The following is a 24,416-nucleotide window of genomic DNA, read 5'->3' as shown; positions in this document are numbered from 1 at the left end:
AGTGTGCGAGACTTTTAGTCGTTAATTGTTGTTTTGTGCCTTGCAGCTTGCCCGCACAGAAAAAAGAACAACTCCCAAATCGGTAGATGAAATCCACTACGGAAGTGGTAAATTCGGGCGGGTTTTTCCCAGTTCAGGAGTCAATTGTTGGGTGTATTGTATTGTACGGGGGGGGGGGGGGGTCAAAGTATTATGAAAAATAAAACGCACTGCCCGGAAGCAATTTTTCAACGTAGGAGTATTAGCCAATTCGCTAGTACTGGTGTATTATTCCGCTTTGTGCTTTGTGGACGATCGGAAGCAAATGCTCATGTATAAAATGGATATTCTGATTTATCACTCACATTAGACGTTTTCACTGTGCGGCAGACTCCACAGCAGCCGGATGCCGGACGTTAAGCAGAAACTGATTGTGGTTGTCACTTTGTCGCCTTTCGGGCGGAGCCGATGGAGACGCAGACGACGATGCAACTTTCCCGGAGCGCAATAAAACAGAGCCCTGGAGCTTTTGGTGCACGGCACGGCCGGACGACAGGGACACCCCAAACCCAAACCTTGACCGCAAATGGATGACCCACCGATAAGATGTTGGCAGGGCTGCCTAATAAGCACAGGGCGGTGCATAGTTTTCGCTTCCGTTTCGTTTCCAGCATGGACGTGGCACGTAGTTTTCCTTCCGTCGTGCAGTCAGCGACGAACTTCTTTCGTCCATTAGATAGGTCAGCCCCAGTGTTTCCACGTTGGTGGGTCACAGGAGTTTGATTATCTAGGTACGGAACTTTGGCCCGGGTAAAGGCTGTACCGGAATGCAGTGTTGCACCCATAGCCAGGCGGATGGGTCTTTCTGTTTTCGAGGTGACTTTCCTTCATTGGAATGTGTTGTGTAGGGCCGCGGTGACCGCCCAGTAATACGCATGGGTCATGATTAAAAGCACTCCCGAGCAATGCAACGTATGTTGCCTCTGTTTTGAGTTGAGGAAGGCCACTCCGTGAGGCTAAAAAGTTAATCTCACGTTGCTCCTTCTGGTGTCAATTCTCCTGAGAAATAAACAGCATTCCGACACAGCGATTGTGAAGCCTGGAAGCTAATGTAGCGCATGTGAATAAATGAGATTTTAAAGGGATGCGTTCGAAACACGGGCCTCGGATGTCATTAAGTGTCGTTGGGTGCTTTGTTGTCATCAGTGAGGTAAAGTGGGTCAACCAGGATGAGTGTGTCTCTGGGTTAAGTAGTTTAGGGGGGTGGCGCCCCTCTGGTTCTGCTCGGCACAGCCACCAAAAGCGATGGATTACAAACACGCAAACGAGTGTTTAGAAAGCAGCGTTACGGTTCGTTTGGATCGTTGATTAGATTAAGCAGTGGAAGAGAGTGTTTAAGTTGATTAAGAAATGAGCATCATCTACCAACAACAACAAAAAAAGCAGCAGTAGATTTAACTAATTGACTCTTTGGGATGATTTGATTGAACCTTAAGGGGCTCTAAGGGCTTACGGCAAGAAACGACAAGTTTTGCAAAGAAAAAAACAAACATCTTGCTTCGTTTAGCTTTACCCCAACTGGAACATAATATTTTATATCCCCTCCGTGTGTGGGGCTAAACAAACATTCCGACTTGGAACGCAGCTTAACTGCCAAAACCAGTCATGTGACTTTTCCGGCTGTTTGCGTGCTGTTCTTTGGTGCTGTTCTTCTCTTCCATTTTTTACTCGCTTCGATTCGATTTTCGATTTACCATACTCGTGCTCGTAAAGTTTACTGATGGATCGTACTGTTTGGATCGGTTTGGCTTTATCAAACCAGTGTGTGTGTGTGTGTCTTTGGCAAGCATCGCGGTGTTTCGGGTTCGTTTTTTCGTGTTTCATTTTTGCTGTCTGCTGCGAGGATATCAAGTGCAGCGTACGTTCGTTCGCAAATCCGTGCACCAGCTGTTGACCTGAATTTGGGTATGAAACACACACACCAAGTGTGTGGCAACCAAGGATCATATTTTGATAACATTGTACAGCGGGACGGTGCGTGAGTCGTAAAAAAATATGCTTTTTTATTATATCAGAACAAGGCAGGTGTGTTCTGCAGGTGCTTCAAGTGTCTGCAGTCGCTATAAAGCGGTATAGTAATGTGAAGGACGCGAATGGAAATAACTATTTTGATTGACGTTGTAGTAACAATTGGTACAAATCACTCAAGGTGTAAACATTCGGGAAAATTGAGCAGAATAACTTTTCGATTATTTATATTTTTTTAGACTTCTTCTAAGAACGATGTTTTCGGGCAATGAATTCACCGTTCAAGTTTGCTTCGTTTGTCGTACAGATGTCGTACAAATTGTCTCAGTCGTATTGATTTTCCTCCATTGTTACTAAGAAACATAGTTTTGTTTCTGCACTTTTCGCTTTTTTTTCTTCATTGTAACTTCATCTACTATAGCGACACACCCAACACAGCGCGACAAAATGTCATTCTTTTGAAGAACAGAAAAGAAAACAGAGCGCGCATTCCTCGAGCTCGTGCTGAATGAGCTTACTCGGGAGCGTAGTCGCAGCATCCGCGGCTCGCCGTGGCCAATACATAACGAGAATCGCATAAATATACATCCATCGCGTCGCGTGACAGCCGTGCCATGGGTTTTGTACTGATTGAATTTTGTTTCCCACTCTTCAAGCCACACCGGCGCAAGCATCCGGCACGTTGCGCCGGGCACTGGTGCTGCCCGAGACGGAATACGAAAGAATTCTCGAGCAGCAGCAGCAGCTGGGCGGCTCGTTCAACCGGAACACCGTAACCGTGGACGGGGCGGAACCGGCGGAACCCGGCACGGTGACGTTCCGCTGCGAGGATGGATTTTTCCGGTGCAACAACACGCTCCAGTGCATCGAGCAGAGCAAAAACTGCAACGGATTTCCCGACTGTGACGACGGCTCGGACGAGCTGGAGTGTGGTAAGGAATCTTCGACCCGCCAGCCACCGAGAAAACCACCGCCTGTTTACAATCAGCCCAATTTTGATTTGTTTGCTTTTTTTTGTTTCCTCCCCTTCTTTCGCCACAAAACACGATCAGATGACGACGTGGGACGGAATTATTATGACCATTACTTCCGCAAGCGACCGGCTGCCATCAACGATCAGCTGCCTTACACACCGTGCAGTAAGTAGCCCAGTGGAGCGTTGTTGCAAGCAGGAAGGAAAAAAACACACACACACTAATCCTTCAACACCTTTTTGGGCCCTCCGGGGTGTAGACTGGAACGACGCCAACAACACGTGCAAATGTCGCGGAACGGACGTGCTGTGCGAGTACAAGGGCCTTACCGGGCTGCCATCGGTACTGACCTCGGAGAACGTCACGCTGCTGTAAGTGGGTGTTGACTGTACAGCGGGAGCGTGGGGTCGTGAATCAAAGCTCTGCTGCAATCAGTTTTTTTGTGGTTGTATTCGAATGTGATAATATCATCATTCGAGCTCCGCTGAGTGTGGGCAGCAGCAAGAACTGACAGCACGCGGTGGCTAGATCACGGGTCCACGTACGGGTGTAATAGTCCTAGCTCGTGCGCCACCGAGTGCATTTGCTAGCACGGGGGTTAGGAATGCATTGTGATTGGCAACAAAAAAGAAATGACAAATCACCACTCCACACTTCGTTTCATGCTTTTCTCGTGTTTGTCGTTGCAGCGATCTCACTGGGAATGTGTTTATCGAGCTGAATATGAATGTGTTCCAGCGCTTCCCGAAGCTCAGCACATTGTAAGTATGGCCCGGGTGGGCTACGTGCCACGGCACATTCCTGCTTCCCCATTCCCCGTCCCAATATGTGTCATGCGTCAACCGTAGTAACATTGCTCCGCTTGTGTCCAGCTTGTGTCGGAATCAAATTGAAGCACTGACCCAGCGCGCGTGTGTGGGAGAGTGGCGGAAATATGGGAAATGGCACCGCAAAAGCCCGTCAATCCGAAATCAATTTCATCCATTGCTTTCCACATTATCAGTGAAGCCGGAAATGCACACATGGATGCATTTCGACCCTTATGCCGCAGCTCTGCAGCTCATCCCGGACGGCTAACAATTACGTTAAAAATTACATCACGTACAATTATTGTCGCTTGGACGTGTCGCTAAGCGTTCTGTTTCTTCTTTGGTTTGTTTGTTGCTTCCCAGAGAGACACTGGGGACACAAATAGAACGTATCCAGCCCCATTCACCCTATCCACTTTTCCACGTTCATTATCGTTAGCAGCACGAGAAAGGGCTTAATTAAATCTGCACCAAACCCAGAGTGTGCTTCCGCCGCTTCCGTCAGATAAATTACTTTTTCCCGTTAAGTGTGCTTGATTGTTTCCACTGTTTGACTTACTTCTGATGTCTGTTTGCTTCCTTTTCTATGTCCCATCCCATCAACACCGGATACAGAGTCCTGCGGCACTGCTCGATCGAGCGTATCGAACCGGTCAAGCTGGCCGGCAGCATCGACGCACTGTAAGTATGGGTGTGCAGGGGGCCTCGAATGTGCATACACGTTGAGCAGAGTTTGCCCCAGAGTCGTCGTCAAGTGTAAGGCTCCGCCACGCTGAGTTTATGAACGTTTTGTTGGGGTGGGGTTAATTGATAGGATTGCTGCCTACAAATAGAACGCTCGTATGTATGTACGGGCGGGATGAAATGCCGCCAGGATAGAGAACGCGGTTCCATTAGCTGCTAGTGGGAGGCTAAGTAGAGCGCGTGAAGTTCTCCGGAGTCCTGGGTAGCGTTACTGGCAGCAAGAAATGCTGATAATGTCCGTCTGAGAGTGTGGAGTTGGTTGATTTGTCTGGATGTGTCCGTCAAACCCAGAATAAAGAGCTTACGAAACCCAAAAAACACACAAGAGCTTAAGCGAATTATCTGCAGTGCGCAAGATAACGACCGTTCGAACCGTTCGTAGGAATGGTTGGAACTTCTGACAGTATGTTCATTTCATTTACATGTGTTTTTCGGGGAAAAGGAAACGAAGAAACTAAGCGCCTAAAGCGCTAGTAATAGTTTCCGTGTTTCCCTTGCTCCCTTGCAAACATAAGGAAAGGAAGAAGGAAGTCTTCAGGCTGTCTAGTACTGTTTATCGCTGCTGCCGTTTGTTGCCATTACCGTTGGCTTCACTCATTACGGCGCGCTAATACGCTCGATCTTTACCTTCGCGCGTTCGCTCACCACAAATGCTCCACACCATTAGTTGGGGTGTCTTATTGAACAGCACAATAAAAAGCCGACTTGCGCACGGTCGAAGTGGCAAGTGTCTAATAAATTGTGCTACTTTATTGTCCAGCCAAACCAGCCCCTCTGCCAGTGATGCAGATGGTCTAAGGCTAAGGCGGGGGGTGTTGGTGCCATATTTCTTCACCAGCTTACTCGTTGCAAAGGTACTGTTTGCAATGGGGTCGTAGTGATCGTTACTGCCCGTTGATTCGATTGCAACCCACTCCAGCCGGTGCGGTTATTTGTTTCTCGATAGGATGTTTTAAGACGGCCACGGGTGGAATGGAAAAGTGGGGTTTGTTGCAGTTTGTTGGTGCAATTTTTATTGCCGGTAAATGGGGAAAGGTAACTTCAGCTGCACTTACTCCGGACGTTTGGTTAGCTGATGCAACCGCACACATGTTCTCCAGTGGCAATTTGTGGTTCGCTCAGTACTGAGGAATGCGGAAGCACCGTCACAGCTTAGGTCGTTTTTGGTCTTTTGAATATTGCGTTGTGAGTCATTGAATACAATAGCTAACGTGTAAGATACATAACGGCAGTTAGTAGTAACGATGGGTAATGTTGGTAAAAATCCGGAGTCGACTCCAATTCGATTCCGATAATTTCTGAACCAACTCCGGAAGGTAGGTCCACCCAAAATTATTCGGAGTCGTCCGAAATCGCCTGGAGTCCTTTGGATTCGGAGTTGACAGGAGTCGTCCAGAGTCCTCCAGTGTCTGAATCGTCTGGAGTCAACTGGAATCGGAGCCGGTCGCAGTCAACTGTAGCCAGACGACTCCGGTCGACTCCGGATGACTCCGAACGACTCCGTACGACTTCCAACGAATCTGATTCCGGGCGGAACTACTGGTTCTCATTTTGTCGGAGTCGGAACGTAGTCGTGAGTGCGGTCTAGAGAGCACATCACTAGTTAGTAGTTACCAATTGAATCGTAGATTGCATAGATTTTGGCGTTTTTTCATACGACATCATACGTAATTTCCTCAATGTGTCTTCTTGCAATTGCATACATAATTTTAAGAATAACTTCAAGAGCGCATAATCAAACCAAACTGTAAATGGGAGTCAGTTATATCGCAGATTGAATAGATTTAGGCGTTTTTTGATTTGACTATACGGGTAACACTAATGTATAAATGCATTGCATACCTTGAGGTGTTTTAAAAATGTATTTAACGCCTAAATGTGTGCAATCGTTTACAAAAATGCACATTTTTAAGAAAGATCTAAAAATTACAATACGAAATGAGCTTTCTTTGTAAATACTTCCTTCCCTCTTCGAAGACATTTGGACCAGAACGGGCTGACGACGCTGCCGGACGATTTTTTCCCACCCGGGACGGTGCTGCGTATACTGTAAGTGATTTCTATAAATTTCAAAAAACCCAACAACCATTCGTTCCAATGATGGATGAGGTACTGTTTTGTTTACTCCCCTCCTGAAGTGTACTGAGCGGCAACCGAATTAACCGGCTGGGAAGGACGAACTTTGTCAATCTGGAGTTTCTCGAGGAGCTGTAAGTATACACCCCAAACAAACCATGATGGATGAGGAGCCACCGGTGCGATCTGTCACTGTTGATTTATTTCCACCTCGTTTCCCCCCCGCATCGCAGTGACTTGAAAGACAACCAGATCGATGCACTCACCGAGGATGTGCTGGCGCCGCTGACGAATCTTCGCATACTGTACGTAAGCCCCACTTCTAATCGCTGCGAATAGTTAAGATGCTAAAGTTTGTGCTTTCACATTCGCTGTATGCGTTTGTGTGGGTGTGTGTGTGTGTGTCACTGCAGCTACTTAAACAACAACCGACTGCGGAAGCTCGTCCCGGGCATGATACCGGCGCTGGTAACGCTGCAAACACTCTCGCTCGCGCGGAACCAAATCGAAACGATCGAGGTGTGTGCGCTGGATCTGCCGTCGCTGGAGCATCTGTAAGCATTTGGGTTGGGCGCGGGCGCGCCCACGTACCGTACCGCAAAGGATACAAAGTTTTCCTACCGCTCGTTTCAGCTACCTGTCGGAGAACCTGCTAACAGTGATCCGAAACGACACGTTCGGCAACTTAACGAATTTAGTAGGATTGTACGTAATAGTTCCACTGTGCGCACCCGGAAACGGCATCAACACTTTTGCTAACCAATCGTTCTCTTTGCTTCCTTCTCTGCTCCCTGTGAACAGATTTTTAAATAGCAACAAAATAACCCATTTCGAGCTGGATGCATTTAGCGGCATAGCCAAGCTGGCAACACTGTAAGTATGGTTGATAGAAGGGGAGAGAGAGCGGAAATAGGTTTCCATTATCATTGCCACACTGCTGTCACATTGTCGCCTCCTTTTTTGCGCAAACCACAGCAACCTGCAGGGGAACAAATTTGACCGGATCGATCGGCGCGTGCTGGATAACCTTACCAACCTGCACCACATGTACGTATGGCGTGAACGGGACGTGTGCTGCTAAAATGCCTATCCCTCATTTCTAATCCCCTTTTTGGCAGCCATTTCACCGAGTTCCATCACTGCAAGGCGGCCCTGCACGTGCGTGTCTGCGAGCCAAAAGGTGACGGCATCAGCAGCAACCGGCATCTGCTCGATAATCCCGTGCTGCGTGCAAGGTACGAACGGCCGTACGAAAGCTCTGTTCGGTCGCGACACATCGCGACACCGATGAGTGTTTTCCAATTGGCGTTAAGCTTGTGAATGAAGAAGCGCGGCTAGAGAAGCTGTTGGCAATGTACTTATTAGAATCTTATACGAATTACTCATAGATTTGGGGGATAGAGTGGGACGAAAATTGCTTTCAGACGTGGAACGTTCTTTAATTAAAATTTTAATTATCTTCTCGCGCTAAGGTTGCCTAGTTGATTGGGGGGCACGGTTCAGTACATTTTCGTGCGCCGACACGTACCCCGAAGCGTGATGTGTTCGCGAATGCGAGCTCCGATGGCTTTCTTAACGAGATATTAATATCGTTCTTTCCATTATTTGCGCATCTCTCATTTTCGACTGCACGGTGCATCACGTGCATTTTTTTTTTTTTGTTTTGCTTTTTGCTTGTTTTATTTTTGCTCCACCACCCGCGCGCGCTCCACAGTGTGTGGATAATGGCGGCCATTGGTATCGTGGGCAATCTGCTAGTCCTGTTCGGGCGCTATGTGGTCGGGTCGCGCAGCAGCCAAGCGCACGCGGAACATTCGCTCTACCTGCGCCATCTAGCGGCCAGCGATCTGCTGATGGGCGTGTACCTCGGCATCATAGCAACCGCTGACATTATCTTCAGGTAGGTCCCTGTAAGCACCAAACTTTGTTGCACAATTACAGTGGCTAACGGTGGTTTTTTGCATGGTTTTTTCTCCCCAGAGGTGAATATCTTACCCATGACGAAGAGTGGCGCATGAGCTCGATCTGTGCGTTTAGTGGCTTTCTCAGCACGCTCAGCTGCCAGTCGTCCACGCTGCTGCTGACGCTCGTCACCTGGGACCGGCTGGTGTCGGTGACGCGACCGCTCTACCAACGGTCCAGCAGCAAAACGCGCGTCATCCTGCGGCTGGCCGTGCTGTGGGGCGTGGCGACGGCCGCCGCCATCGCCCCACTGTCCGCGACCGAGTACTTTGGGCCACACTTTTACGGCAGCAACGGGGTGTGCCTGTCGGTGCACATACACGACCCGTACGCGATGGGCTGGGAGTATTCGGCCGGGCTGTTCATCCTGGTGAACACGGTGTCGCTGCTGTTCATCGGCATCTCGTACCTGCGGATGCTGCAAGCCATTCGCGTCTCCCGGAACGAAACGCGCAACACGCTGAACTGCCGGGAGAAGGTGGTCGCGAGAAGGTAGGTGGTACGAGCCCCTGCACCTCCACAGTCGGTGGACAGAGACATCACCTGTGGACAGTGTTAGCGATACTCCGCAACGCAGCACTCGTTCGGAGTATGCAAAGCATCGTCCTGTGGAGTTTTGCTCTCTCTCTCTTTCTAACCAATACACTCTTCACTGCTTGGTTCTCTTTTATTACCCCGTCCTACAGGTTCGCCATCATCGTTGCAACGGATTGTGTCTGCTGGATGCCGGTGATTGTAGTGAAATTAGTTGCGCTAGCAGGTAAGTGACTCACAGCCGGACGCTGCTTCGGTGTACCGTGGGGAGGGTGAATGTTATTTGTTGGTTTCTAGGGGGAAAGGATAACATCTCCAGCATGGGCAGATCACTTTGCATATGTTGATAGTGTAACCGGGATGCCGTAAAGGGAGAGCTGCTTTATGCATACGATAATTGGAGTTGATGTAATCAAAGAATGTATCTAGTCGCTATTTTGAAGCTCTTTTGTAACGAAAAGCCCCAATAGCGAGTGCTTGGAAAAGGGTGATTAATGAATCAACTAGTTGCGCTAAGAATGTAGCTTTAAGTTCTAAAAAACCAGTTAAACCGAAAGCTACCATTTTCGTCTCGGTGTTGCTAATTTCGCCGTTCGCCCTAAATCGGGTCAACTTCACTTTACAGCACCTGTAATTTAATTCAATTTTCCAATCGACAAGATTTGGCTTTCCCGAGGCCTGCTGCCTTATCCACTGCGTCTACAGCGCACCCTCATCCGGAAGCAATTAGCCTACGGCTGACCGCTGGAAATAAGCCGATGGAAGAATCGTGTCAAGGGGTGGGTGAAAGAATTAGCCACAGTTAAACGAAGCAGCATGCCCCTTGGAAGGCAACTTGAAGCTAATTTCTTTCATGGAAAATCTCATTTTCGTCTCACCCACATTAGCAAAAAGCAGCTTTACGGAAAACACACACACACACACACACACACAGCACCAAAGAAGCTGCTATTTCTCCTCTCTAAGCAGATTGGAAGAATAAATGTACATTAAAAAATGCAAACAAAAACCGCACAAGAAATGTGGCTCTTTTATTCGATCGCTTGCCTCGGCTGTCTGGTGCCAAGACGATGCCAAGTCAGGCGGTGGGGGATAGAAATACAGTTTTTTTTCTTTACAATTTCGAAATTTGGCGCTGGGCGTGAAACAATTTAATCTTCATCAAGCCAGACGAAACGGACATTGGACCAGCCTGTATCACACTGAAGCACTGGTCGCTGCCTGCTAATTGAAGGGTCCAAGGGAAACAACAAGCTTGGGCGCAGACTGTTTTTCAATTTATTTACCATGACAAGAACAACGTGCCACCGGGGCATGGCTTTTTGTTCGATTGACGAGAAAAACATTTCCTCTTGCTCTCGTACTGTTGTTTGTGTGAGGTGTTGTGGTTTTGCATCGTTTGGATTGTGCATCGAAGTAAGAACGGTATTCCAATTTATTTCCACGCGGAAAGTCATCGAGAAGCTGGGCGGAACGTACGTTTCGAAACAGCCACTCAACCTTTTCGGCACATGGGACACGAACAATCGTGCCCTGTTTGTGTCAGTGGTGGTCTGCTCGAGGCTATGATTTGTTACAACACACAAACGCCAGCTCCAGTGCTGGAGTTTCCATATGCAAACAGTGTCATTAAAACGGTGGAGAAAAGCTTTTCGGTGGAAAGGCGCCGTGTTTAGCTGCGAACTAGCTGTGTGTAGTTTGATTTATCGAATCGATCGGGGGCTTATACGGGCGTTCACTTTTCCGATTCGTTGCGTCGAAATAATTAAAGCATTTAAGCTCTACCTTTCCGCTGGGTGGCTTGCCGCTACCGCTGGTTCACTGATGAGGTTACAATTAATTGAATTTCGTCGTTGCGCGATTGGTGTGAGGGAAATCAGAGGAAAAACCACTACCAATCCCGTCGCACACAGTTGCAGCTGAAGCTGAAGATGGTCACACACTGTCACAATGATACAACGGCAGGGAAACAGGCGGGCAAACACCATTCCGGAGTAGCGCGAACGTTTCGATCGCAATGGTTGTTGGTCATGTACTCGCTGTGTGGTGTGGTTCGTTGGAGGATGAGCTTTGGTTTCTGGAACACGGCAGTAGGGCAGAATGCATTTGAAATGGCTACAAATGTGCATCAGCGAGGCGAACTGGGGACCGACCTAGTTCGTGGTTCGTTCGCGGCTCAATGGAGCCGAAATTCGGTTGATGAGATCGTTGGTTTTTGTTGAAATGTTTAAATTTAACCATTACACATTATAGTTTAAGAAGCTTTCTGCAGTCGTTTATAATCGGTGTTATTCCATTTAATCTGTTCATAGCCCAATATGTTACAGGGTTTACCGAGTCAGTTTGCGATGTGAGTTGCAATGCTAGCATTTTCACCATTTCATTCAAGTGTGGAGTGTGACATCAATAACCATGCGTCTCCATTCATTGTTAATCTACAGGCGACCCTCGAGCTACAACAAGATACGACAATTCGCATACATGATTTTTGTTCATTTTGACAATTTACAGCTGTCATTTAGCTATGATTGATTGATTTTTTTTAATTCTTACCGATAGCCGTTTCATAAAAAATTCTGAAGATTTCTCAACTACCCGAGTCGTACTTCGGGGAACTCTTATTCTGAGCTCAATATTTGTTATGTTACTTACTTACTTATCCGGCGCTACAACTGTTTCGTAACCTTGGCCTACCACAGGAGTGTCCGAAACCGCTCACGGTCTCGCGTCTACATTTGTCAGTCCGTTATCCCGGCCTTAAGGGTGAACGCCTACACGCCATCATGCCACCTCAGAATGGGCCTACCACTCTCCAAACTTCTGACTTTACGGGCTGGATCATTCGTTTCCATGCTCACTGGAGCCTGACGAGCTAGATGCACGACAGTGAGATCGCCATACATCTCGTATAGCTCGTCATTATATCGCCTCCATCATTGTCCTTCCACACACATGGGATTCCGTCAGATTTGGACAGTGTCCATATATCATAGGCGTATGTGAGTACCGGTACTATATAGGTGCTATATAGTCCCAGCTTCGTCCGTCGCGATTGGTTATTTGAGGTGAATTGCTTTCTCAGATTGTAGAATGACCGGTTGGCAGCCAGCAACCTTGCGCGCAACTCTACCACCATGCTATTGTCGTTGCTGACCTTTGACCTTTGAGATAGGTAAATTCTGGGACGACTTTAACACTTTGACCACCGGCCTGACGTCACAGTTTTTGAGTGAGCACGTAGCGCATGGCAAGAGAGCGATGAGAGCGACAGTTTCTCGTGCCATTGTTATCACTCTTTTGTTTCATTGCGATAAGCGGCGTAGCACATGTCGTTCTCGTTCTCTCTTTCCTACCTCTTTCGTTCTCAAGAGATTTACTGAGCGTCAGATGCGAAGCTGAACGGCGAGCACAACCGTCATGCGAATTTATATGACACGGCGCTTAACGTGTTAAAAGTGGGTTCACGTATCTGTACGTCACGCCTGCGTAAGTTTGGATTAGTTATTGGTAGGGGCGCTGATGTTATAACCATTAGTTTGGTTTATCTGAAGTCCGAGGCTCTCTGTCGCCTGCTCGATCGCTTGGTAAGCTGATGTATGCCAGGATCTGGGTTGACTTATAGAAGAGGGTTCCCGTAGTCTCCACCCTCGAGTCGCGGGTGACCCTTTCTAGTGCCAAGTTGAATAGGAGACAGGCAAACCCCATGGTTCAGACCGTTAGTAGTTGCAAATGGCCCTGAGAATTTTCCATCCACCTTCAGCTGGCTAGTGTGCATCTCCATTTTTTACCACTTCAGCTGCGATTCCGTCGGTTACAGGTGCCTTGTTATGATTCAGCCCACGGAGAGCTTTTCGGCTGATTTGTTATATATCTTATAAAAATTCTAAATAAAATTAAGACGCCAACCAATTCCATTCCACCCATTTCCACCTCCATTTGTAACACGCACACCATCCATGGCGCAACGCTGGCAAACCACTTCTCATATTAAACGCCATTTGTGAAATGTGGATGAAACATTTTGTCATACTTACGGTCGCTTTAGCGCATTGGCTGCACTTACACTTTCACGCCCCTCGCCGTGTGGCAAAGTACAAATCAGACCATTATTACTATAAAGCATTTTGAAATATTTCCCAGCAGTGGAGCAGCAAAAGCAAAAAAAGATACAAGGAAATAACCACCAACGCTGAAGCTGGTCCCATTACCTCTGCATGCACGTTACTGTTCAAGTAGGACGATAGTGAGAGGGATTGGAAGTGATAGGAAGCGAGCGTGAGAGAAAATGGGCTGGAACCGGAAGCTGGAACAGATCCTTCCTTCCTTCCGTGTCTTTCTAACACATTCATTTCCTTTCACAGCCTCTCTCTCTCTCTCACAGACACTCCCTCTCTTCACTTCTCACTTGCTCATCAAACTTGTCCTCCGTTCGGGCAGTCGCCACGCAAAGCCATGTCATGGATAGCCGGGACGACGAAACCCCGAACCATAAATAAAATGGCATTACTCCTATTATCGTGTTACGACGGGTTTGTGCCCCAAGGCCCACGGCTTCTGTGGTTTTTCCCCCGTTTACCCCGTTTGGCATCGTTTTGGAACATTTTTTGTTGTTGTTGTTCTTGCTACACCACCAGCCACGGGCACGATCAATCCGCCGTCCCGCCTATCCCGCCGTAGAAGGTGTACGGGAAAGGTTGAATGGAGGCGCCTGGTGTCGTGTAATGTGAGGTTTTGCTCCGAGCTGCTCGAAACTCGACCGGTCCACGGGACTCGCTTGGTCTGCCGGTCGAGTGTGTAGTTGACTTTTTGATGCTTGCCGCATACCCCCAGCCCTGGCTCTAGGATGGTCTTCACGTTCTGCCCTTTGATCATCAACCACCGATCGGTTTGTTGGTTGTTTTTCATGCTTATTTGAGAGTTTTGGGCAGTGTGTATGTGTTTTTTTTTAAAGTTATTTTAACCTTCTTGTTCCATTCAACCGGCAATGGCTACCGCGAGGAGGGGGTGCCCAGCATCTCGTTAGGCAAAACAAGATATGTCACGTATCCGGTGGCATATTTTTTGGCGGTTCGCCAAAGTGGAAACTCACGGTCTCGGTCTCTTTTTTTGGGTAGAGTTTTTTACCCATATTTTATTATTTTTAGTTGCTCTACAAGACCACCTACACATTAGCTCGTTTGATCGGATAGTTTACGTGTTTTTGAGCTTTGCCTTTTTAATGCGAATTTTCCGTTCACCGTGCACATTTTGATGGTATTTTATGGGTTTTGTTTGTTTTGTTTTTTGCGTATTATTTATGAATTCATTTCCGTGCGATATTACAGTGCATTCTATAACATTAAAGCTTTGGTTGCATAATTATGACACATAGTTGCCTTATTCTAGTAAACATTGTGAGACAGTAGCACTCAATAAAGAAGACAATTGTTCGCACCCGAAACCTTCGCAAACTCCGCACGCGAGCATTCATCACAATTACGCACCGAAATTGCGCCAGTTATCTACACCGGCCAGTCGCTCGGAAACATTTCGAATGATTAATGATGAACGCAACGCAATGGTTGCCAATGCGAGTGTGTCGCGTTTATCCTTGTTCACACTTCTTAATCTCGTCGCACTCTCTCTCTCTCTTTCATTGAGCGGGGGGAATAGTTTCCATGGGAAGGGATAAGGTTTATTGCGGAGCTTTTAACACACCACCACCCAGTGGTAGACAGTGTCCCTGGAGAGGTTTGCATGACAGCATCGTCTTGCATTGCAATAAGCTTAACCATGGTTTTTGACGGCTGCTGTGCGCGGGCGGTCTCACAGTAATAGACCGCAGTTCTGTTCCATCGATAAGTTTTGAGTGACAGTTGAAAGGATCACAGCAGGATGTGTGTGTGTGAAAAAAGCAGGAACATGTGAGAAACGAGTGACATTTGAGGGTGCCACTGGGAAAGACTGACGGAACCATTTATCATGCTCACGATAGTCGGTAAGGATTGGTATGGTTTTATTCATGTTTAATTAAATTCATTGCGGTTCACGAAACCGATTGTTGATGAGCAGTGTTGAGCAAATTCATCGCGAGGTGCTGTTCCATATGAATTGTAAAATTGAATTTATTGCATTAGGAACCTTCTCCATCAGCTGCAAACTTTTCCTTTACACCATTGACAGTCGCGTCGTATCGCCTTCTCCTACTGGAAATGTGTTGCTGTACCAGCTGTGCGGATACATCAAATAAGAAATGCAAATAAGCGAACCGTTCAGTCACGCTCGCTTTTGCGTTCGCTGAGCTTCGCTCCATACGTGATCCTGTATACTGTTTCCTTTCTTTTTTTTGCCTTTTTAGGGTATGAAATTTCCCCGTCCCTGTACGCGTGGCTAGCGGTGCTGGTACTACCGATCAATTCCGCCCTCAACCCGGTACTGTACACATTGACGACGGCACAGTTTAAGCAACAGGTAAGTTTTGTTGCCGTTGGAGTAACGTTAGTATATTTCTGTGCAATGTATTGCCTGAGAGATTTAAACATTTAAAATTATTTAGGGTAGCTTTTATCAGGGATAAAAAAATATCGTGTTTAATGCGTAATTAGAAAGATACGTGATTCAGCTAATTCGGCATCCCGCAAAGAATGGCAATTTTTCGATTTAGTTGCTTATACAGGGTTTTCCACGATTAATTGGTCAGTTCCCATGATTTTTTGGTGGGTTCCCATCGATTTTTGGTTCGTTCCCATAATTTATTGGTATTTTCCAATTGGATATCAATACAATTGGATTAAAAAAACTCTGGCAAACGGCCAAAAAACCGTGGGAACGCACCAAGAAAAATATGGAAACCCGCCAAAATTTATGGGATCCAACAAATAAATCGCGGGAAACCCTGTAAAACGTTTAATAACTGTTTCAATATTTAGTTTACAATTTTATCATTAAAAAAACAAAATCTCCAAACTAATACCACAGTGCTCAGAAAACTGTTCGAACTGTGCTACAACTGTCATACATAAGCTTAAACTAATCACCGCTAGATGGCGCTACTATATTTTTTCCCATTTCATTTCACAGCTAGCGCGCTTCTGCTATTCGCTACCATGTGGCGCTCATCCCGAATATGATTCAGCAATCGACTCGCGGTAAGTTGAGGATTAAATGAATTTTAAATGTTCTTCCTTTGCTGCTATTTAGTTCATCCGGCCAGCTTTCCCGAAACGTCTGCTTTCACTCACCATAGTTAGTTTACAAATTTCGCGTGACCAATTCTTCGCTTTCCTGTTCCGTAGCGTGCGAAGCGCTCGGTATCGTTCTGCCACTCCTCCTCCCACCCCTCCCTCCCTCCCCTTAAAAGACCACCACGCGGGGGAAGGATATCGGGCTAATGATGTTTTAATGACTGGTGGGACGACGCAAACATTGTAAACGCACGGCATGGAGCGTAACCGAAACGCGAATAAAATGATTTAGTGAGCATCAATTTGCAAGGGTCCGGATGAAGATCAGAACTCGTACCCGGACCCGGGATGGGAAGCGCGCGAAAGCAGCACCTTTTCTTCAAGGCGAAGGATAATTAACGTTTGATAGCGGCAAAAAAATCCTTACCTTCGTTGCAGGTGTAAAGGATACCAAGGGTTGTTCCGTTTTCGCCTTTTACCGCTCAGCTGCATCCAGCAGGTGAACAATGAGTTCGTTTTTCACGGCCGGTTCATTATCCCAAGAGCAGCCGGGAAAGATTGGGTACGGCGTTCGGATGTATTTAATCCTTTTTTATGTCCACCAACCAGTGTTTCGCTTTCAATTTCCTACCTGCGGAAGTAATAATGGATCAGAGCGGCGTAATGGCATATATCCGGTGAGATCGACTCTCGGCAGTGAAGAGTTCTTACCTCTGGGAAAAAGATAGAGCAACATATTGTATTTCATTAGAAGGAGAGTCCCTCCCACAATGGTTGACTGGAGACCAGCCTGTTCTTGAAAGTGTATTTTCGATTTATCTTGTTCAAGGGATATATTCCTGGGAAACTGTTCTAGCTGCTACACCGAGGCCAGTTTGAATTTATTCCCACAATAACACGGGTGCTATATTTTCGGAGAAATTTATTCCATCCAAACGCACTCAAGCACGAAAGGACTGAAAGCTGGTTAGCATTGCATAAAAAGAAACAAACCGGCTTTATATGACGTGCGGATTGCATACTTTACAGCCACACTGAACTAAAGCGCCTGAAAGTATGCAGCTCGCTTGCTAAGGTTGCCGTTTCAGCATTTGCTTTCAGCCTTTACTTAACGTACAATGTCAACTGAGTTGAAAACGCTGCCAAAGTGGGTTAAATTGTTCCTCAAATTTCGTAGAATTCCGTCCAGCCCCTAGCTACACGATACCCGCTTCGATTAATACATTTAATATGTTTGTCCTTTCCTTTTGGCACACTCCCCGATGAACCGGTTCGCTCCTTCCAGGAACTCGATGGCACAGTTTTCGCACAACGGAAGCAAACGTATGATGAATCGAAGGGTAAGTAGCGTTCCTTACAGTTTCGCTATAACAAAAAAGAACCCATTAAGATTAAAGTGATTTGTTTTGCTCCCTCATTGTTTCATACACACACTCACACACCACCACCAAACAGGAACGCATGTCATCCAACACGAAGGTGTACGAGTTTAAATAGCAGTTGTCGAACGGGGGTGCACCAGACCGGCGCAGTATCCGCAGCGTTCGGCACCGGCCCTCCGACGCGTCCGATACCTCCGACCATCGGAACCATCGGCACTGCTTCCTGCCCAACAGTGTGCACCACCCATCGAAGCAGGGCCATCCGGGGTCAGCGGCGGGCTGCGGGACCGGTATGCTGCGTGTGCCTTCCTCGTTGCCCTCCTCCCCCTCGACGATCATCACCAACATCGAGCAGGATCGGGCGGAACGCGACATACCGATGGAGATGGCCGCACTGGTTGTGTTTGATGGGCAGCATGGACCGCAACACCAGAACCGGTTTGTGTGTGCCGGACCGCCCGCTGGCTACGAGCGCCCGCAGCAGGGACAGGGAGGATCCGGCAGCTGTGGCCACCGGAAGCATCGATCGGCCACCGCGGTGCTGATGCTGATGGAACGTTGCTCGAACTCGAGCACGGAAACGTTTGACTTTTGAGCCGCGGGGGAGGGGGCGAAGTGAAGCCTAGAAATGACTGTGATAAAAGAAACTAGCCGCTTTGGTTTGGTGGATGGTTGAAACTGAGCGGGAGGGAGGAGGAGGAGGAGCGGTGAAAAACAACCCAACAAGGAGAAGCTTATTTGCCTACCGAAACACGTCGTTACGTCGATCATTCGGGTCGAATGCTGTTTCCATATTTTCTCAAACCGCTTCCAAGGAGCTTACATTTTAACGATAGATGGCGCTAAACAAAGGTCGCGGATAGAATTGCACTTCCGCAACACTTTGTACGTGCTGAACGTTTTACAGATGAAATGAACTACAACAAAATGAGCATAGTTGAATAGAAAGAAAAGTTAATTTTATAAAAAAAAGTTTAACTGTTGTGTACACCAAAGTGTAAAGTAAAGCTCGAAGTGGAACTCGATGTGATCGAGCATGAAATGCTCGTGTGTTTTGATTGTTTTTTTTTTTTAATTGACTAAACATACATAAACATGTAATGGTAAAGAAGGTTCAGGATCGAAATGTTGCTACACCGTTAGAACCATAAGTAAAATACGTTTCGGACAGTTCTTTGTTCGATTTAGTGTACTCTTTACGCTAGCGCTCTCTGGCGGAAACGAGTGGAACGAACAGGTGTTGTTAATACTAAAACAAGTTCAAGGGCAAAGTTTGTTAGTTTGTTTGATTTCTTTTCGGAAAAGAGGTGATATCTTTCTCATAATCATGCAACACAAAAACACACTTAACAAACGGGTTAAGTTTTCGACACATTTCTTCGTTTCATAATTTATTCCGTTCTATGCCCGGCCCATCTGTTCCCCCCGCGTCTTCTTCTTCTTCTTCTTCTATTGATTCAGATCACTCACAATACACTTGGTGGATTTGCCGGCCACTCAACTCCGGTGATGATTCGGTCCCAATTGCCTAGATTACTGTTTACGTTAGCTTTTACAAGTAAATGACTGCTTTCGCGCCTAAGGATATGCTTCACAAACGTACCTCACACCCCGGGTATACCCCGCTACCATCATACTCCTGTCCCGGAGACTTCCGTGCGAGGAACTTTTAGACCCGCAACGAACTCCAGTCCGAACCGTAGGGCAGTTTCTGCTGCTCTGTCTCTGTCTCTTCTCTTCCCAACGCGTTGTCACACTATATATGTCGCATTCGATGCGCCCTTCAACCGTGTGTTTAGTAACACCTTCCACTAACAATAAGCCACCCATTACTGGCGCCAATCGGGAGGTCTACCGGTGTGCGCCCGGGCGGTACCACTCCGCAAACAATGCTTAACAATCTTCTCTAGGTAGGAAATCTTTTTAAAGTTCGCATTATTCCTTTGCCGCATTTCCCCCTATCCCTCTTTCCAACTATGCACAGCTCATGGTGGGGGAAATCATAAAAGAAAACAAAGGAAAGGACTGGTAAGGACTGACTGACTGACTGGCTGGTAACGGAAGCGACGAGATTCACGTTACGCCGCATTTACTGCCCATTTAGTGATGTCAGATCGGGATCGGTGTGTGGGCGACTAACGGCTTAATCCTTGATCTTCTATTACACATGCAAACGACACCACCACCACGACAGTAGTAAATGAGACAGCTACACGTACTTAAACGAAAGAAATAAACAGCTAAGTTGGAGGAATGTACATTCCCACATTCACATAATAAATAACAAACTCCATCTACAGCGTCCATCAGCGTCGTGCCTTGAACGTGATTCGTTTTTTTTTTTAAATACGTAACTGTCTTTTTTTCTTTTTCATGTGCCTTCTCCTTTTCTTGCTGTTTTATCGGAAATCATTGCCACTTTCCTGGTTTAACAATTATTTAACAGCACGCTAAATCAGAATGAACTGCCCCGTATTGGGAGCCTAATGTGCTGCAGATTGCATACAACCAGGGGGATATTTGCCCGTTCCTTGATTTCGCACCCATTTCACCGCGTGCCGATTAACCTCTCGAATTCAGTCTTTCATATGTACAAAGGTATTCGATCAGAGCCATTAGTGTGCTGCTTTGTTTTTCAATAGCATCAATAGTAGTACCTAATTAACAAAATTCCTAGCTAATATGTGCGTGCGTAACATTGTCACATTTTGCGCCTCGAATCCACTATTGGGCGGTTTTTTTTTCACCCCATTTTTACCGTATTACCTAGTATGCAGTTTTTTTTTATACAACAATCTCAACGGTTCGGTAGCGCTTATTCACACCCCAATAAACCCGGAAAACAGCACCGACACCGTACACACCGTGTATTACTCTAGCCGGCGTGGTGTAGTAGACAGCAGCCGGTATCCCCAACATTGCCTTTCATCCCGTTTCGGGTGATCGGGACCACGCTGAACCACGTGCCCCTGCGTCCCTGTACCTTGTTCTTGCTTACTTACTTACTTCGTATGTGTATATTTATTTATGTGTAGCCTTTATAAATAGAACAACGAGGCAAAAGGAGTTAACGAAGCGCGAGCGAAAGTGCGCTCCTGTGTGTGTATGCTTTAACGTGCACCGCGCTCTAGTGCGGGTGAGTGAATCGATTCAGTGAACTGGGTGATGCTGTGGAAGGGTTTTACTGCCGCCTGCCCAAATCGTATCACCGGCAATGGGCGCGTTTAACGAAGCTACTGGGTAGAGCAAAGCAGGCTTCGACGGTGCCATAGTACGGGTAAGAAGGAAATCTCCTTGTCACAACTAGCACCAGCCTACTGTGAATAATCTGGGTTTGTTTTTTTAAGCGAGCCGCATCGAAATGAAGTAGGAGAGACCCTCCCTCTGGTGGTGAGGAACCTGGAATGAGACTCCAGTCCGTTTGCTAACTCGTAGTCCTCTGGTACTGTGCTACACTCATCCATACTGATATTACTTTGTACAGTTCGCAACCACGCAATACTCATCCATACAAGCTCTTTCATTCCCCCGGACGATCGAACAGACGATGACAGTGTGACTATCACAAACCTACTTAGCTACGTGATCACACAGGTTATACACACACACACACGAGAACGCTCACAACAAACATACACTCATACAGTCCGAGCCAGGCAGGTTTAGCGGGAAGGCCTCATAGGTTCAACCCGTTTCGAACAGTCTCTGGCTACTGTTTTGTTTCTGAACAGGTTCGAACTGTCAGAACACGCCCCGACGATTCTTCTGGAGCACTTACAATAGTTACTATCCCTCTCACTACGAACCCACCGTTCCCTCGAATGGAGTATTCACTTTATACAATTGCGCCTGCTTCTCCGCACGAACTCGATCTCGTTCCTACCTAACCTAAAAGCCTTACGTTCGTACTGGTAGTAGTCGAAGTAGTAGTAGTAGTAATTGTAATAGTAGTGACACTAGGAAAGTACTAGTAACAGTGGTGTGTATGCGCCACAAAACCGCTCACAGTTCGCGCTGCTACTAGAGACTGAACAGACTGCGGACCCGTGCCAACAGTCACCGCTTGTAGAGCGAGTCCTTGCCACCGCGCAACAGCGACCCACCTCCGCCACCGCCCCCCGCCGTGGACGGCTTGAAGAACCCGAGCACATCGAGCGTGCGGCGCGTGCGCTGTATCAGCTCGTCCTTGTACTTCCAGATCGTGGTATCCCGGACCTGGTTCTCCTTGAACTCCTCGCAGCTCTTCTTGAGCGTACGCACACAGTCGGCCCGGTAGTGCTGCAGCTGGGCGTCATCCGTCGACACCGGGTAGGAGTGGCAGGTGCCGCCGAGACAGGCGATCGGGAAGTGATTGTGCAGCGTCAGCACGCGCTCCGGATTGTGGAAACACTTGACGTACTGGTTCGGCTTGGTGTAGTTCTTGGCGCGCGTCACGTGCTGCAGCATGTGCATGTAGCGCGGCGTATCCTTCGCCCAGTCGTGCTCGTGCTGGTCGCCCCGGTCGAAGAAGTACACGTTCCGCACGTTGTAGCTCGGGTAGGTGTCGTTCTTCAGCTTCATGCCCTTCGCGACGACCCGCTCCATCAGGTCGTGCCAGGTGCGATCCTCCGGCCGGCGGGGCATGATCACCTCGTCAATGTCGAGCAGCGCGATAAAGTTGTACTTGTACATGTTCTTGTACAGACAGTCGTTGTACGGGATCAGCTCGTTCTGCCGCTTGTGGGTCGTTTTCTTCGACAGAAACAGATGCTGGAAGCCGGGCACGTTGGGCTGCCCGCCCGGCAGCGTCAGCGGCGTGACGTGCACCCGGTCCTGCTCCTCGTAGTACCGCAGCACCTTGGAAATGTTGGGATGCACCTGCAGCTCGTAGAAGAACACCTTGTCCGCACCGAGCATGCCGAGCAGCTCGATCCACTCGACCAACCGCACGGACAGATCGTCGTACAGAAAGTCCAGCCCTTTGACGCACACGGCAAAGCCGCGCTTCTCGTCGTCCAGCGGCCGATTGTACAGCACGCGCAGATTGTTGGTCGCCGTGTCGCACTGCTTCTCCACCAGCGAAACCGACGCCGGCACCAGCCCGCGGAACGGTTTCGGGATCTGGCAGGCGATCAGGTACGGCTGGTAGATGCCCTGCTTGTAGTTGCCCCACTTGTTGAACCAGATGTACTTGTACTCGAACGTTTTCACGATGAACGGTTCCTTCTGGCCGTCGAACCACAGCTGGCAGAACGTTTTGACCCGCGGCTCGATCCGGTCGATCATGCCGAGGATGCGGACCGCCGGCCCGATGCGCGACCGCTTCCGGATGTCGTAGTACGCACCGAACAACTGGAACGTGCCGTTCGTGCTGCGCAGCGTCTGCCAGTAGATGTTGTTGAACTCGAGCTCGAAGATGGACGGGTAGCGGGCACAGGATGCCTTCTTCTGCACCACGTTCTTGTGCTTGCTCCAGTACGCGATCGGCAGGGAGGGTAGCCGTGATTCCACGTCCCGCACCAGCTGCTCATCATCGATCACTGTTGGTAACGGTAGGAGAGTGAGAAAGAGAGAGAGAGACGGAGAAGTCAAGAAAAGCAAATTAATTTTACCATCAAACGATATGAATATTAATTGCCTTTTGCGCGGAAAGACGACATACGCAAGAACATGGATTAAGCGCAACATATGCAACATTGTAAAGATTGGAGTGCCGTCACGTACGCGACACTGTCCGTAGCCCGCGATGCGTGACGTCAAGTTGAAAGGAGAATGTGAGGAATTTGAGCAATGTGATGTGATTGCCAAGAAACGGCATTGAGCTACTCGTTCATGTTTGGGGATTGAAAATATATTCAGTTGCACCTTCAACTTCCTTCCTTTACAAACAAACAATGCACGTAATCCTTACTTTAATTGTACTTTACAACTCAAATGATTAAGTGTGTGTACATACATAGTTCGTGCTGATGCAAGCAAATAAAACTTTGCAAATAAACGCCTCCGTCTAGGCCGCACGCACGGAAAGCAAACTCAAACGCCGTGACCATGACCAAACGTGACCATCTACGTATTACGCGATAAGCCGGTCCGTACGCCGTAGGATGGCACGGGGAAGCGGCGTATTTGTGAACTATTTTCCGCCTCGGTTGGAAGTTTAGGTTTAAATTTAGGGAGAGGTCATGAAACGCATGTAAAGAATTTGAGTGCAATTCTGTTATATTCTCACCGGTGTTATCAGTGATCGGCAAGAAAAAGTATAGCTTAATTCGCGTAATAAACGTTCGTGTTCGTAACAGCTTCTTGAAACATGAGCTACGTTGAAAATGCAACAATTCATACAAGGAAAGTTGCTTTCAAACAATGAGAATGCTTTCACCTGTTCAACAAGAGAATGGTTCTGGGTTTCTCTTCCAACAAAATAAGAAATGCGCATAAAATACGCTTATCAAGTATTTCCTTTCATTTCTACCAAAATGAACAGTTAGCTAAATTAAATAAATGTCACAATGTACATTTAATTTAAAATAAACGTTCCCTTTTAATAACACCCACGTCAACATAGCGTGCTTGATACGGTGAAACAGCAAGCAAAGTATACGACGACGCTAAAAAGTTGATCGCTAAGGACCTAATTGAGCTTGTCAAGCCGCATCAGAACGTACGAAAACGTAGTTCGCTCGAATGTGCCGAGTCACCTGGGCAGCAGCCAATTCTGAACTGCGTGTAAATGATACGCCGCGGAACGCCGTGCACTTTGCGCGAAAGCAACAAACCTTGCAAAAG

General features: G+C 47.5%; 2 protein-coding genes across 6 annotated transcripts in view; one reads left to right on the top strand and one right to left on the bottom strand.

The window, feature by feature from the left end:
- Positions 1-18,730, top strand: part of LOC120900381 (relaxin receptor 2-like) — a 29,828-nt gene extending 11,098 nt beyond the window's left edge. For both annotated transcript variants that reach the window (XM_040307288.1, XM_040307298.1), the window contains exons 3-22: positions 2,664-2,939; positions 3,060-3,146; positions 3,241-3,352; positions 3,671-3,742; positions 4,406-4,471; positions 6,512-6,583; positions 6,673-6,744; positions 6,844-6,915; positions 7,024-7,164; positions 7,244-7,315; positions 7,412-7,483; positions 7,586-7,657; positions 7,729-7,845; positions 8,325-8,510; positions 8,591-9,064; positions 9,259-9,332; positions 15,444-15,556; positions 16,166-16,233; positions 17,555-17,609; positions 17,725-18,730. In XM_040307288.1, coding sequence (XP_040163222.1) covers positions 2,664-2,939; positions 3,060-3,146; positions 3,241-3,352; positions 3,671-3,742; positions 4,406-4,471; positions 6,512-6,583; positions 6,673-6,744; positions 6,844-6,915; positions 7,024-7,164; positions 7,244-7,315; positions 7,412-7,483; positions 7,586-7,657; positions 7,729-7,845; positions 8,325-8,510; positions 8,591-9,064; positions 9,259-9,332; positions 15,444-15,556; positions 16,166-16,233; positions 17,555-17,609; positions 17,725-17,766 — 2,315 coding nt within the window. In that variant the 3' untranslated portion in view covers positions 17,767-18,730. The remainder of the gene's footprint in view (positions 1-2,663; positions 2,940-3,059; positions 3,147-3,240; positions 3,353-3,670; positions 3,743-4,405; positions 4,472-6,511; positions 6,584-6,672; positions 6,745-6,843; positions 6,916-7,023; positions 7,165-7,243; positions 7,316-7,411; positions 7,484-7,585; positions 7,658-7,728; positions 7,846-8,324; positions 8,511-8,590; positions 9,065-9,258; positions 9,333-15,443; positions 15,557-16,165; positions 16,234-17,554; positions 17,610-17,724) is intronic.
- Positions 18,731-19,009: 279 nt separating this feature from the next.
- LOC120900388 overlaps positions 19,010-24,416 on the bottom strand; it is a 108,496-nt gene continuing 103,089 nt past the window's right edge. For all 4 annotated transcript variants that reach the window (XM_040307330.1, XM_040307340.1, XM_040307312.1 and 1 more), the window contains one exon: positions 19,010-23,170. In XM_040307330.1, coding sequence (XP_040163264.1) covers positions 21,708-23,170 — 1,463 coding nt within the window. In that variant the 3' untranslated portion in view covers positions 19,010-21,707. The remainder of the gene's footprint in view (positions 23,171-24,416) is intronic.

Source organism: Anopheles arabiensis, chromosome 2, assembly GCF_016920715.1.
Source record: "Anopheles arabiensis isolate DONGOLA chromosome 2, AaraD3, whole genome shotgun sequence".
NCBI lineage: Eukaryota > Metazoa > Arthropoda > Insecta > Diptera > Culicidae > Anopheles > Anopheles arabiensis.
Note: the sequence above shows the minus strand (reverse complement) of the source record. Positions and strands in the feature narration are given on the sequence as shown.